The sequence below is a fragment of the Ziziphus jujuba genome, chromosome 8, assembly GCF_031755915.1.
Source record: "Ziziphus jujuba cultivar Dongzao chromosome 8, ASM3175591v1".
NCBI lineage: Eukaryota > Viridiplantae > Streptophyta > Magnoliopsida > Rosales > Rhamnaceae > Ziziphus > Ziziphus jujuba.
In genome coordinates this window covers 28,727,218-28,743,919 of record NC_083386.1, presented here as the reverse complement: position 1 = coordinate 28,743,919, position 16,702 = coordinate 28,727,218, and the positions used below count along the sequence as shown (strand labels likewise).

Sequence of the window (16,702 nt, the reverse complement as noted above, 5' to 3'; positions counted from 1 at the left end):
AAGAGGTTGAGTATAAGTAGGATTACAACTGAATGCAGATTCCTAGCCACGTGCGATTCTGAAATGCTGGCAGACTTTTAAGGAGGGTCCCAACTGTTTCAACCAATAAACTCTCAGCCAGAATCCTGAAAGATAATTATGAAATTTGAAAACGAATAAAAAATAAACATTTTATATACACGAGTACTAACAAAGTTTTTTTTTTTTTTGGTAAATAAGTGGTTGCCTTATGGGTGGGTTGAGTGATATGAAGTTGCATTCACATGGGATTTTGGCCATTTAGTTGTGCTGGGCACTAAATGACCGTACTTTCATACTAAAGAAAAAGTGTGCTAAGTAGGTTTATATATATATATATATATATATATATATTGTTTGTATTAAAGTTTTTTGTGTTTTTGGGTTGGTTCTTGGTAGGTAGGATAGTAGGGATAGATTTCACTTTGTTGAGTGAATCTTTTTGTTGCTAGATGGATATAGATGGAGACGAACAGGTAATCAATCATGTTTTATTTCAATGGACATTATAGAATTTTGGTACGCTGCTTTTCTTTTCACCCACGTAGCTCCACCACTCAAAATCACAAAATTAGTGACAATTTAGCGGCAAATGATAGACAGCCAACAAGAGAATCGAAGCTCCTCCTTCTACGATCTAACAAAAATGGAAAACCTCTTTTTCCTTACTGTATTTCTGATCAAGAAAAAAATAACATCCATATTCCCCTTATTTTTGTTTTGTTTTCTTTTTTCTGTCTTTTAAAACATAGGAAGTTGCTATAAAATAATATTATTGCGGGCATCAAATTGTTTAGCTGGTGATATCAAAGTTTGAAAAATACAAAAAAGAATTTTTTTTTTCAGCATATAAAAAGAAAATTTAGATTTTAAATAAAAATGGATAAATTTTTTAAAAATCTACAAAAAATTTCAATTTTTTTTATAATTTTTATAAATATTTCCGTTAAAATATCCATATTAATTCATTTACTTCGTTAAAAAATTCATAATTTTTGTACAAATTTAAAAAATTTTCATGAAAATTTATAAAATATTTTATAATTTTTTATTAAAAAATTTATAAATATTATTGATGTTTTGTAAGATATTTTACTCAATTAACTTTATTGATAGTTTTTTTTTTTTTTTTATATTTTAATTGTCTTACAAAATTTAAGCAAATAAAAAAAATATTTAATAAATATTGTCCAAAATTTCGTCAAATGAATTTACATATTTCATTGTTTGAGAAAAACTAATATTACAAATCACAAGTCTACTTATCCATTATTAGACATTTTTTTGTAATAATAAATTTAATATTTGTATAAATATTATAAAATAAATAAAAATTAAAATGTACATAAAAATTGAAAGATATAAAGTGAATATGCAATTATTAAAAAATAAGGATATCTAATGGAATTATACTAGATATTTTATTATATTTTAATTAATAAATAATTTTATCAAATGTATATTTTTTAATTTTTCATTAATAGTTATATATTTATAATCATTAACTCTTAACATAAATAAATTGATTTAAAAAAAATATAATATCCATTCAATATTTTTTATAATTTATATAATCAATTTAATAATTAATTGATTAAATAAACTAATCTTTAAGTTTCCAAAAAAAATTTCATTTTCTAAATTAAAAATTTTCATTATTTTTTAATTTTTAATTGATATTTGATAATTTTTAATATTTTTATAGATAGTTTTATATTTTGAACTTTTTAATATTTTCATTAATATCAAAATTTAAAACTTGATAATAACATGTTATTATTTTGTTGATTTGTATCGATTTTCACATCTCATTTTAAAATTACTATATTATAAAATTAATAATGTTATAGATACCAAATTGTATATCAAAATATTGATAAAATAATATATATTAATATATTATTCATAAAATGTTAATATAATTTAAATATTAATAAATCATTTTTATGAATAAAAAATAAATATTTTCACATCATTTATTTAATAAATATTTTAATAATTCTCCCGTTGTTATACAATCTGTAAAAGAAAATTAAATATTTTGATAATCCTCATTTACGTCAATTATTCTTTAGAAAAACACAAAAAAAAAAAGGGGGTCAACTGTTTAGGCTTTCATCATTGGAAAAAGAAAATACGTTATGCGTAACGAGGAAACGACGACGTCCTTCTCTTTCCAAGTCCCACATATATAATTACTTTATTTTATTATTTTTTTCTTTTTTCTAATATTTAAATAGTTACTTTTATTTCTCCAAAATCAAAACCATTTAATTTCCCAAGGTATCTCAGCGAAAAAGGAATATCATCATGGTTATACTGATTTATAACTTCTATTATTTTCTTGCCGTTGAAAGAAACTAAAACGCAATCGTTGACACCAAAATGTTCCTACTCAAATTTCTATCCCATATAAAATTCTATTTTATAAATTATTTGTTCAAGTCCTTATAATGAAAGCAATAACCGAGCAAACATTTTTTTTTTTTTTTTTTTGTTTTTTTGCGGTCGTTTTAAAGGAGTGATAGGTGAATGACTCGACAGGCTAACGATTTGACAGCAGTAATGGCTAGTCGTACACATACATAATTTTCCACCCATTAAAATCCAGTTAAACGACAAAATATCATTCAAATAAGATTGTACTTGTGTGGATAAGAATATCCATCCCACATTTTAATCAAATACCTACCCAAAAGAAAGAGGCAGTCTCATCCATCCAAATTGCCAAAAATATCCCTACCGTTCCAGCAGCTAAGTTTAAATGCATGGAAAATTTTACAAAAACATAAAAAGAGGTCAAGCTCGTGTGCTATCCGATTCTAGAAGACTTGGTAGTCTACAACCATAAACTTATATGCTTGGAAAATAGAAACCCACAGCCACTTCTGTGATAAGCAAATCCAACTAATTATTAATTATTATAAAAGACAAAAAGCACATGGAGCTTTTCAATGAGCTATGAGGAAAAAGAGCCAATATGATCCCATTCAATATTAAAAACTGCAAATCCTGTTCCCACTTCAAACCCATTTAATGTTTTATTTTGCCATTCAATACCCATTTCCACCATAACAAAACTCCTCTCATCATTATTCAACCTCTAGCCTTTCTCACTGCCTTCTTAAAACAAGTGCTCCACAACTCTTCTCAAATAGTTGGAACCTCTAAATAGTGCTTATAATCATTGTCCATGGTAGTTATTCGTTAACTACCAGCTGTGGAAATAATCAGGGAGACAGCATGACTTGTGGAAAATCATCTTGCCAAAGCCAAAATGATTGAAAATGGAAACGCATCTTTTATTGTTATTATTTATTTATTTATTTTTATATTAGGGTTGGGGGATAAAATTCTACACCTTTTGCCAAAGAAAATAGTGGCTTCGCCAGTAGTAAATGCATCTTTTTAGATGCACCAAACCACCTAAAGCCACGCCTAGTTTTCAACTCCAAACCCTAAACAAGTTGCATGGTGGAAAATGGAAATGCATCTTTTATTATTATTTATTTATTGTTATATTAGGGTTGGAGGATAAAATTCTAAACCTTTTGCCAAAGAAAATAGTGGCTTTGAAACTAGTCAACGCATCTTTTTACAAGCACCAAACCACCACCCACTGCCACGCATAATTTTCAACTCCAACCCCTAAACAATTTGGAAGTTGGCAAACCTGCAATGCCCCATATGCTATATGCAGACTACAAACCATCTTTTTCCAAGCAGCTCTAATAACGAACCCGCTAGTAGTAAGTACATATGCCCTATCAATGTCTAGAACTATGAATCTAAACCAAACTGATCAAGCATACAGAAAATACAGTTTTTGTATGGAATTAGCAGGCATGAAATATAAACTCTCAATAATTCTATTTACCCAAACGGTCTGTGGGAAAAGAGACATCCAACCAGCACATCACCATGGCTAAAGAAAACTAGTAGTAGACAAGCATGAAAACTTTACCGTATCCAGAACATGCACAGTCAAAATTCATCGGAATTATGCCTTTTGCTTACTGCACAGGCAATGTTAGGCTTTGAAAATTTCATGAACGGTAAAAAAACCTTTGAACAATATACTTCAACAGTGCACAAAGCAGAACCTGAATCCTCCTGTCGACTTGGGGGGGGGGGGGGGGAACTGTAGTACAAGAAATCAGGCACATGGAATCATATTCCTTTATTGAATAAAATGTTGAATAATTTGGAGAGGAACGTGGAAACACATAAATTAAAACATACTGCTAACTTTGTGATACCTACTTTTTGTGATTACAATGCTTACAGCACCTACTCGCACACTCTGTGGTCCCAAGCATAGACAAATGCAGTTTCATCGTGTTCAGTTCTAATAAAAATTGAGCAGTATCTAACGACAACTATGAAGTTGTTATTACGACTATGCAGACAGAACAAAATTAACAGGAATATATAGTTTGCTGTTGTCTAACAGAAAAGCACACTCCGTTTCTAGAAATATCGCTCCAAACTTAAAACGAAAACCACATGATTCAAATTGGTCCTAACTATGTGCCGGTAATTGTTGACTGCAACTGCTGTTTCGCCCCTCATTATCACAACCTTTCCAAATCAAGTGAATCCTACAGAGAACATTCGTTCCATGGTTTAGCGTGATTCATCCTCTAAAATTAAGTTTGTCCATCAGCAAACTCAGCACCTAAGGCTATGTAAAAGTTAAGGGTCAAGCCGATCAAAAAATTGCGCAAGTCACCTGAAAAACCGCATAGTTTCAACGTTTGCCACGGTGCCCGCCACCTGACCTCGCACCAGGATAGCGAGCAAATTGCAACCTTAAGTTAACCGAGTCGCGGTCATGCTCATCGAATTTATAACCTGCAAAATCGAGCTGGACCAATTTACGCTGTAACAACTAGCCACGTTTTGAACGATGAACCAGGGCATGAGCAGACAGATGATGAAGACGTGTAATCATTACCTCAATTTAATACTTAAATAAACGTGAAAGAGTCGTTGCAAAGTGCATAATCACTTTATTATCCTCATATCCTTTTATGGCGAGAAAAAAGGTATGCCCAAGAAAGGACAGGCAAAACAGGTCACTTAACTTCATCAGTGTAAAGTTTACCTGGTTTTACCTCAATCTAATGCATAGAATCAATGGGGGAACCTCACCTTTAAAGGTAAATATATAACATGCAGAAGCAGTGTGAAAGTTTGAAGCCGTAAATGAGAAGGCAATAAAAACTAAAATATACTGACAAACCACGGTCGTTCTAGATGGTCGGACAACCTTACCAGTCTCTGTAAACTACTAGATGAAACTGGCATATGTTGAACTCCAGTAAACATATTAAATATAATTGCCAACTTCTTGTCTTTAATCTAGAAATCATGTTATAACCGCATTATAGTGCAACAGACCCATATGGTAGGCTTTTCACAGTTTATAGACTGCTAATCCAAACTTATCTGTCTCCTATAGTTAAATAATTGTAGGAATGTTTGTTTCCTAACACATATTTATCACTATATGCCAAGTATCACTAGCAATGAATTTGAGAAACCCTACCCCACCAACATTTACCAGCAAAGCCAGGGCAAATTTTACAACAGCAAATTTTTGGATTAATCAAAAGAGCTAATAATAATTTAGTTTTTGACAACATACTTAAAGCTCCATCTTGAAATTTTAAAAATAAAATAAAAGAAAATCTTGTTTTGGCTTCAAAAAGAACCAATATCATGCATAATCTGCCAGCTCCTCTTCTTGAAATGAAGTAAAGAAGTAAACTTTCTAAACAAATAGACAACTCCACTGATGGCATAACAGAAATGACATCAGAACTAAATATTAAATTCGTTTGGATTCGAACATACCGTTCCAGAATCACTACAACAGATATAGAAAATGCATTCTTACCTTGCAATGCATCCATAGCAGTTGCTGCATGGGCTGGACTTACAAAGTCAACAAAACAAAGTACCAGAGGATCTCCTCCAGGCTGAAAAATTCCATAATTAGTGAATCCATCACCAAATAAGTATTGATTCTGCCATAAAAATAGAAACACAAACTTACATGTCTTGATTCCTTGCTTACAAGTCTCACTTCTTTGTAGCCAACAAAAGGGCGAAAAATATCTGTGAACCTCAAGTGAAGGGCGAATACCAGTGCGAAAGTGCAAGAGGTGATAAGAGAAAGAGACACAAATGATGATAGAAGAAAAATATGGCAGCTACTAAAAGGATACGAGCTACTTCACGTCTCGTACAGTTGGCAGGCAATCCCTCCACAAATAGTGTACTGGTAGCATCAGGAGGGAGGGGAACCTCGGGCCTTGCACTTCCAAATCCCAGGTTCCTGTCTTTTACAGTTGCCCCTGGGTCAACACCCCCAATGCCCACAATACGTGGATCATCAACAGAACGACTAGGTATTGCCCCACCTAAGGTTCTTGCAGACTGCCCACCACCATAAGAAGAAATTTGCTGAAACATATTGTTAAATTAGCAATTAAACCATTTATACACCCACACTGAATGGTATCCAAGATCCAAAAGTTAACATTAAAGTACCGAGCTGCGTAAGTAACGGTCATATGATGCATTAATGGACTCAGTATCCCTAACTCCACGAAGTGCGCCTCTGTCATCATCATGGGGAAAATAACTGGGCAGGTCATGGCTACTGGCATCTACAAGATCAAGGGCATACTTTAGTAATGAGCTAAAATGAGTAAGAACGATGCAGTATATTAACAAAATAGCAGAAGCCACTTTACTTCATGTCAGGAACCAACATATCATAATGCAAAATAATCAAGCTTGTAACAGACTAATTGGAAATCCATAAGGAAAGGAAATATTTGGTACTGTTAACCAAATATTGGAATTCACTTTTGAGATTTAAGTAGCGAAAAAATCATTTGAAAAATCATAACTTTCTACAAGAAAAGATCATACGAGTGAATTCAAGAATAATTTAAATACAAACAATCACATAATAGGCAAAAGAATGTTTTCCAATTGAATTTGGTGTATACTCAAATGACTACTAACACAAAGAAGTATATCATGCCACTCTAAAAGAACCCCATACAAGTGGGAACTGCCAAACCAACCCCATACAAGTGGGATCTGCCAAACCAAGTAAACACCCTGGTTTCCATAAACAATAGGCACAAAAATGCACTGTTCTTAAAACCTTTCCCTGCCTTATATCAGCTGCGACATAAGTAGCAATTCCTAGCCTGTTAATGGAAAAGCGTAACATGCTAAAACTTCCTTCTTTTTTAAGGAATACGCCTAGCTGGGCCACTTCAAATTTGGAATGCAGGCTGTCCATAATGACAACTTCCATCAAACTGGCATTTCAATATGCTAAGAATTCATTAAAAAAAAAACCCACAACTAGACAACTATCATAAATCCTCTACAATTACCAGATAATAAATTATCAATTGAGACATCACAACCTTCCCCCCAACAATTGAAATGCAAATCTCATACACAAGCAAAAAATCAGGCTCCCACGCTTTTGTTTCATGTATAACGTAACACAGAGGCATTATATTATTACGCATCAAATAAATGGATAATGTAAATTGTCCAAAAACTCAGGCAAATTACCTCTCAGAAATATCATGCATGCACTAACTACGCATCTCAAAAGTCTAATAACGCTTTAAGCCCGAGCTCATTTTCCCATCAGAAATGACAGAGCCGACAGAATGATAATAGATGATTCCCAGAAAATCTTAATAAGGACTAACCCACAAGGAAATACATCAAAACTCAATTGGGTTGCCTAGATAACAACAATACTGTGGTATAAGATACCCCTTTTTTACCAAACCAACAAAACCCGGTTAAACTTTCTCAAGCTTAATTCAATTTTCTTAACAAAACAAGCATTACATACGCTTTTTTCCAACAACCCAAATAAAGGGCAAAATCTTAACAAACCCTAGCTTTGGCAAACACAAAATTGAAGACCAATCTGCAGAAATTGAACAACTAGGGTAGAAATTTGACATACCATAGTCGGAACGAGGCCGCTTCCCGACCATGGGTGTGATCCCCGAGGACGGCGGCTGCCTTGCATCGCTGTACCTCCAATAAGAGTCGGCCATGCGTTAAATAAAGTAAAAAAGCAAGGTTTTTTTATGGGTTTTTACTGAAAAATTGAGAGAAAGAGAGAGGGAGAGAGATAAGGGAGCTAAGAGTTTGGGATGTAAAACGAAGAAATTGGTATGGAGGAGCTGACAAAGCCCCGAGAGAATCTGAGTGATAAGTAAAGCCGTGCGTGCAGAGCAGCAAGGTCTTCGGCTTTCTGGTATGTTTTCCACCCCTTTTTTTTTTTTTTTTTTTCCTCCTTTTTTATTATTATAATTATTACCTCTTTTCGAGTGTTTTTAATTTTTCTTTAATCATTTTTGTGTCTGTGTTTTTCCTTTTTCTTTTTTTTTTCTTTTTTTTTATATATCCCCTTTATATTTCAGGTATTGCAGAAAGTTGGGTGATCTTTTTGGAGATTGAGGGTGAATGATTATTTTATATTTGTCAATTTGTCGATCCCCAAAGTTATTGATAAAAATAAAATAAAATTGTAATAGCTTTTGTTTTGTGCATGTTTTTGTCTCTGCAAAAACTCTATTTTATTTTTGTCATTTTGTCTATTATTGCTGACGTTCCGAGGATCTTTATATAATTAGGATATAATTGTTAGGCAATAAATATTACTTTCAAAGTTAACGGTTTTTTTCCACTCAAAAAAAATATAAATCTTTTTTTCCTTTTTATTTTTCTTTTTTTTTAAGAAAATATTATAGTTTAAGGAACCATAAGATGTAGACCTGACAATTCGTATTCATGGATCGTATTTATAAATCATGTTTGTGTTAATCTGTTTAATAATCGTGTCAAAAATATCTAATTTGAATACGATCCATTTATTAATCATGTCAGGTATCTAAAATATTAACCTGATCTGTTTATAAACAGGTCAACATGACACGATCCGTTTAACACGATTACTTTAATGGATCGTATTGACCTATTGATCTGTTAAACTAAAATTGACTCGTTAACCTGAAAATTAATCTATTTATTTTTGTTTATTAAAAATTTATTTTTGTCTTTAAAAAATTAATAATAGAAAATTATTTTTATAAAGTTTTTAATTTAAAATATTTTTTAATTATTAAATATTATATTATGGATAAAATTATAATTTAAATAGGTTGTAATAGGTATATAAATATATAATTGTATCGGGTTGAAATTGATACGTTTAATAAATAAGTCATACCAGTTCAATTTCAAATTAAACAGGTTAATCCGAAAATGATACAATTAATAATCGTGTTAAACGGATTGATCCAATTATGATCCAAATCCATTTATTCCGTATCGTTTTTAAGTCGTGTTACCATATCATAATCTAGATTGCCATTCTCTCTAATAAGATGCACTTATTACATCTCTTTATATAAAAATTTGGAAATAATATTTCTTTAGATCTTGACAGTTATCGACTATGGAGAAAAATGAACTATTTGAGGTTTAATTTGGTTCATTTTAATTTTGCATCTAGACAGAGAAATAACTTTTATAGGATCACTTCAAGTTTGAAGTATTTGGTAAATAACATTAGAAAATAAATTATCGTCAGCATCTTCGGCTTAGAGAAAATTTCAAATCAAATCCATTTAAACGACCTCTTTAACATTTAGAAACTAATAAAGAGATGTAATTATTCAACAAAAGAAAAACACAAAAGAATTCCCACCAGTATTTTAGGCTTAAAGAAAATCACGTACCAATTTTATTTTTTTTTTAATTATAGGATTTAAATAGAAAAAAATCAACGCTTATGGAATATCTTTCTTCACTTCTTTTTTTTTTTTTTTTTTAATTTAACCAAAAAGCTTCCCGGAATTTGTTTTCTGCACACTTATTTATAGGGAAAGTAAACCAGTTAATTAAATCCTTGGAAATCAACTGCTTGTAAATTCTCATTCATGTGTACAAGGAGAGTTGTTACCAACCACTATCATTTTATTTTATATATAAATATATATATTGATGTCAAACACTAACATAATCCATAACAAATAGGACATTATTAACAAAGAAGCAAACGGCTAAATATCTAACAGTAATCAACCACTCACATATGTTTTTTTGGTTTAAAAGACATCAAATGCATGCATAGCCCAGTTTTTCGGTTGCAAGGTTTGAATACAGAAGAAGGTTTGAATCCAGCAGCAGCAGGAGGTACGGAAGAAGGTTTCTGAACCTCTTTGTAACTGCAGCCCCATAATTGCAACACTTCCCCATGCATTCGCCTTCTTGTGAACTCAAACCTGCAATATTTACATGGAATCTACAATTTCATCTGCATGGAGCAACTTTATTTTTGTTAAAATGCATATGGAGCAACTTAGGTCTGATATTTGATTGCCCAAAAATAAGATTATGCAGACGTGTAATACTTTGTTGCCCAAATATTAGGACAATCAAAGCTCTACATAAATTGTAGAAACCAAGTTGCTTTGCGTTTTGATATTCTTTCCAAAAACTTCCTGGTAAAAATGAAACTTCCACTGCTATCCCTATTTTTTTTCTTTTTTCCTTTAATGAAAATAATGTCATATATATGATGCTTTTGTCTCTAATCTGGTATCCGAGTTCTACATATAGAGCCTATTTATAAGTTGAAGCAGTAATTTAGAAGGAAAAAGATGGTCATTTTCTTAAAAATATGGATCAGAGTATGATATTTATGAGATGTCTAGATCATATATTAATGACCAAATTTTTGTTGGATAATATAAGGAAAGTTATGGAGGCTAGTATATTTGTAAAATAGTGGAAGAGGCCAAACAATTATATATTTTGTGAAAGAAAAATGAGTGGAATAGACTGATTTCCATTGGAAGGAATAGCTAAAGGAAAAATAGATGCACGTTATTATTGCTCTCTCAAATTATTACAAAACAAGTTGGCACAAGCTCATATAGAAAAGGTTCGCGACCGCCATTCTTGTCCAAGTTAGAAAACAAGCCCAGGCCCATGTTTTAAAACTTTTGCAGGTGAACTTTCTGTGCTTTTAAATAAACCATTTGATATCATTACATTAATTGCAATACACATGTCAACTCCCCACTCAATACATAAAAATACATATAAAGTCCAGCTAACATTTGGCAACGTGCCAACCATTTTTAGCCGATGATGAGCTTTCTTCCAAGTGAAGCATTCACTTCCATAATGTTCTTAAGTTACCGATTTTACTATGAAATTATAAATTATTATTTTACTTTATAACCATTTTCGTGTGATTAACATTGAGTATATATTCCGAACTGGCGTATCCCTTCTCTCGTGAAATGAACATCACAATGGGGGAAAAGGGAGCAAAGGAAGCTCATCACAGGAGCTTATACAGTTGCTGATATCTATTGCATTGCAGCAACTGTGTAGCGGCACAGAGATGGAAGTACCTCAGAGCTCATGAGATCAAACAAAAGTTCAAAGAAGGAAGGTTCATAATTGAGAAAGCCTAGATTGTCAAGGAATACTAGCTTTTACCAATTAGACTAAATAAAATTGATTGTATATTTTGGAATAATTGGGATTTAATTGACAATAAAATGAGTGGCAACAGAAATTATATATATATATATATATATATATATATATATATATATATATATATATATATATATATATATAACAAAAGGCAAAGCCACAAAAAAGCAGAACAAGAAAAAAATTACAAATAAAAATGACATAAAAAAAAAAAAAAAAGAAAGGTAACAAAAGGCAAAGCCACAAAAAAGCCGAACAAGAAAAAAAATTACAAATAAAAAAAGAAAGAAAGGAAAAGTATTATAAAAGAAAAATGCAGTAAAGAATTTTTCATTTCCAAACAAAAAGAGGGCTAAAAAGGAAAATAACAAGTAATTAGTTTTTTTTTTTTTTTTGGTACATAAGTAATTACTTAATAAAAATAATTAATTAATTTTACTTTTAATTTCCGTTTCCAATTTAGAATATGTTTGGTTTATAGAATAGAGATAGTAATAGAATTTCTATTCTATAGATTTTGTTTTTTTTATATTTGGTAAGTTTTTAAATTTGATAATAGTTATTTTATAGGAATAAATATGCTTCCATTTAAAAGAATAATAATTCCTTATTAACACATCAGAATCCATATTTCTATATTTTAATTTGGATAAATTTTAAAATATATTTATTACATTTAAATTTAAATTAATTATCACATACTAAAAATATATAAATAAATATAAAATTTAATTTTGAATCAATTTTTACAAATTTGAATTTTTTGAAAAAAAAAATTTATAAAGCTTAAACCTAATTTTAAATTAATATTTTACCAAACATATAAATAAAAATTATCAATTTTTTTTTATTTTTTATTTCTATGAATAACTATTTTTATTTTTAAAAGAATATGTATTCTGTATACCAAATGTAGTCCTAGTTCTCAATCCATTTAAACGTTTTGTTTTAATTCCAATTAAAAATGGCTTAAACGAAAATCATAAGATTGGCATGCAAATTTCCTTTCCTTATCCAAAGTTAAAAAACCACCTTTGAGTTTTTTGTTTTTTTGTTTCCTTGTTTTTTTTTTTTTTTTTTTTTTTTGGCTGAAAAAAAAAGGGGGCTATCTGGAGCCATGTAAAGCATTTTCTCCATCAGGGATTTCTGCTGTTAAATCTAAAAAGGCTAATAGGTGTTGTTGGAAAAATTACACATCAGTAATACAACCTTATTTTTGAGCAATCAAAGTATCATTTCTTTTTTCTTTTTCTTTTAATATTAATGCGAAATATTTGATGTGTTTGCAGATTGGTTGATATTTAGTTGGTTGGAAAGATTAACGTGAAATATTGGAACATTAATGTGAGATGTGAAATGTTTGCAATTAGGTGACGTTGAGTTGTACCACATTTTTTTGATCTTAAGTAGTTGCCCCATGCAAATAAAACGCCTTCATATATTATCAACCAAGGGTGTGGCAGAATGTGTGTGTGGAGAGCAACGCCAGTCCAGTTATTCATATCCAGTTTAAATAGGCCAGGGAGGGAGTTCATCTATTCCCTGGTGTGCAGAACATTTTTTGAAGTGTATTCTGAAATTGCCTTGTTCCCTTTCTTTTGTTTCCTTTATTTGGATTCCTAGGAAAGTGAATAAGCTTGCTTCATCGACACTGTCAATGGCCTAGTTGCTTCTAAGTGTGTTTTGTGGGATCTTTGGATCCTTTTCAGGTTGGTTTCCTTATGTTTTTGTATAATAATGAATCAGGATTCAGAAGAGAGGCTGTACGGGTAGTCCTGATTCTGGCTATATGTATTTTTTGGTGCCTTTTTTGTTTTAATAGAACCCACGTTATTCAGAAAAAAAGTAAAATAAAATTAAATAAAAAGATGCCTTCATATTTAATCTATAAATGATGGATAATTATAGTACTCAAATGCTCCATAATTCCCTATTTATATGGTAGCTCCAGATTTAAACCACATCACTCATAGTTTTGAAAATGTTGGAAGGTTTCAGTTTCACTCAAACAAGTCTCTGCTTGTTTCTCCTTCTACGTGCTGGAACAAGTAACTAGCATGCCTCTCGCTCTATAAACATTTTGAAGAAGAAGTTGAAATTGTATTAAAATATATTAATGTTTGATTTATATATTTGCATATGTAAATATTGCAGGTTTTAATACAAAAGGCATGGATAAGCTGGGTGACAGACCCAGAGGTTCAGAATTAAACCTTCCTCCTTTTTTTTTTGGCTGTCAAGAAGATTCTGATTATGAAAAATTCTTACACATGCAATCCTGGTGGATATGAACGTTGCGTATCACCTCATTGCAACAAACAACTTGGGTTCAGCTCGATGTCCTAATAAGAATTATAATTATATAGTCATTTTACTAGCAAAATGGCAATAATAGTTGGAATAAATTAATTAAATAAACACAGATGAGATGTGGCATGCTACTGCAGTTGCAAAGAGGTTCAGAAACCTTCTTTCATTCCTGCTGCTGTTGGATTCAAACTTTCTTCTTTATCACATATTTGCAACCGAAAAACTGGCCGCTTATACATTTAAGCTGGAGCTATCAGGCTTACCTTATTATTATAAAAGGGTGCAACGAAATGGCTTTTTCAGCTTGCCGCTCGTTTTCTCACTTCGGAGAAGTGAAGGGATTGGATTTCACCTATGACCAGATCAGTGGGCAACCATATATAGTTTACTTTTTTGGTGCTGTTTTTGACGTTGTTGAAAGCTTTTAAGTAGTCCTCGCTTTTCGGAGCCGCTCCCAATTCACACTATGGTGGAGAGGCTCAATCAAAGAGTGCAAACATTACGAGCTGAAAGGCTGGCGGAAGCGACATTTTACCCAGCACCCAACAAAAAAAACAACCTGAAGTTTCTACTCAATAATGATTTTATAGGCCACATATATATATATATATATATATATATATGAAAAAAATTTAGATTCAATATGTATTTATTTAATTCCATGTAGCTAGTAATATATGGTTATAACCATATTATAATTATAATTGTAATTAGGACGTCAAACGGAGTAGAACAAGCCGTTTGTTGCAAAGAGGTGATGGGCAACAACGTTTCAATGCAGCAGTATATAGGAGGGATATATATATATATATATATATATATATATATATATATATATATATATATATATATCAACACATATATACAATTTTGCTATAAAAAGAATCATGTTATCTCCCTAAGGTGAGAATCTCATGTTAAATATTATTTTGGAATGGTCAATTTTGTACAGTCATGCATGTTCTGTTGTGATCCTTTGATCATCAAAAACATAAAACTAATACAGAAAAATAAAGAGAGATAAAATGCACGAAAATTAAGAAGAAAAAGATGTATTATAACTATAGAATTTATACAACAAAAAACTTCTCTCAGCCTCTCTCAAAATCTGTATTTTCTATACTATGTGTTATGTGATACAAGAATGAAAAATGAGCATCTATTTATAATGCTCTCTCTAGGATTTCTAAGGGTGAAACCCTAATGGGCTTGGGCTTTAAGAGATAAAAGGCTGGACCATAACAATTTTTCACCTCCAGCCGCATTTCAAAAACTTGATGGTCACCCACCATCTAAACCAGCTATGTCTCTACACAGCTTCAACTTCTCTGGTGTGACCACCTTTGTAAACATATCTGCTAGATTCTCCTTTGTGTGAATCTTCACAAACCTGAACAGTTTATACTCAGTCACATAGTGTATCCAATGATAGCGGATATCAATATGTTTTGTCCGAGAATGATACATTGAATTCTTGCTTAAATCCATAGCACTCTGCCTGTCACAATGTATGTTATCGTCGTTCTGCTTTATGCCCAGTTCATGGAGCAAACGCTTTAACCACAACATTTCTTTACTGGCTTTTGCTGTGGCAATATATTCTGCTTCTATTGTGGATAAAGCTACACACTTTTGCAATCTTGACTGCCATGACACAGCTTCTCTAGCAAAAGTGTAAAATATAACCTGAAGTAGATTTCCTACTATCAAGATTTCCGACCATATCTGCATATGTATAGCCATGTAGAACTGGACCATCTTCTTCGTAACATGAGCATACTTTAGATGTACCCTTAATGATACGAACCTAGGACGACCTGCTCCTAAACCCGTATTATATTAGCCCGGATCTCAATTAAGTTCAAGTTCTAATGGAATGGACCTCAACCCCTAACCAACCTGTGGTTAGAAACCTTGGTATAATGTAGACGCCACAATAGGGGATGGAAAACCTATTGATAAGTCAAGCTAAAACAACCAATTCTCTAATGGTGTTTTAGGTGTTCTCAAAGAACAAAGAGATAATTAATCTCACAAGTATTTTCTCAATCAAATCAAAGTTTTTTCATATTGAAAAATAAGCCTTTAAATAGGCTTTGAAAGAAACAAAGTAAACCCTAAAAACCCTAGGTAAAACAGGCCACACAATAAAGAGTTCTATGGTGGCCGAAATTCTCACTCCTTTCCTAATCTAATTTGGATTAATTAATTCCTTTATTTTGAATTAGAAATTAATTAATTTACAATGAAAATAATAAAATAATAACTTTCCTAAACTTATTTTTCCAGAAATAAAAACTAAAAAGTTATGGTAATTTCCTAAAACAAAAAGTAGAATCAAATTAGGAAACTATAATACTAGCTTTTTGACTAAGTTGACTTTGACCAATCTTTGACCAAATTGAGCTCCAAATCAGCTTCTAGATGCTTTTTAGGATGCCAAATAAACTGAATATGAAGGCCCACACGTTGCCCATGCTTGGAAAAATAAGAAAAAGGCTAATACAGTAAAATACAGTAAAGCCAGCAAGCAATACAGCAAATTCGGCCAAATTGTTGAAGCTGTCCGTACAAGCCCTTTTTGATTGTATTTGAGGCTGCTTTAACTTGATTCCATGACCTCTTAGGCATCTGTATTGGAACCATTTCATGCTTCTCGGACTCCAAAAATGTACCAAAACCGTCACCCGGGTCCGTATCGGCTTCCACCATTTGGATGCTTAGAATAGGCTTTGTGTCTTCAAGTATGGATAAGCTCTGTTGAGATTGATTACCCTCTGTATAAATACTCCCAGGT

At 31.6% G+C, this 16,702-nt stretch overlaps 1 protein-coding gene across 1 annotated transcript; it reads right to left on the bottom strand.

The window, feature by feature from the left end:
• Positions 1-4,177: 4,177 nt before the first annotated feature.
• On the bottom strand, positions 4,178-8,530 carry LOC107403406 (RNA-binding protein 1). The gene is made up of 7 exons (XM_016010287.4): positions 8,039-8,530; positions 6,577-6,695; positions 6,252-6,489; positions 6,080-6,141; positions 5,921-6,002; positions 4,751-4,872; positions 4,178-4,619 (listed from the first exon to the last, which is right to left on the bottom strand). The coding sequence occupies exons 1-6, from the start codon at positions 8,130-8,132 to the stop codon at positions 4,769-4,771; spliced, it is 699 nt and encodes a 232-aa protein (XP_015865773.1). The 5' UTR covers positions 8,133-8,530; the 3' UTR covers positions 4,178-4,619; positions 4,751-4,768.
• Positions 8,531-16,702: the final 8,172 nt, after the last annotated feature.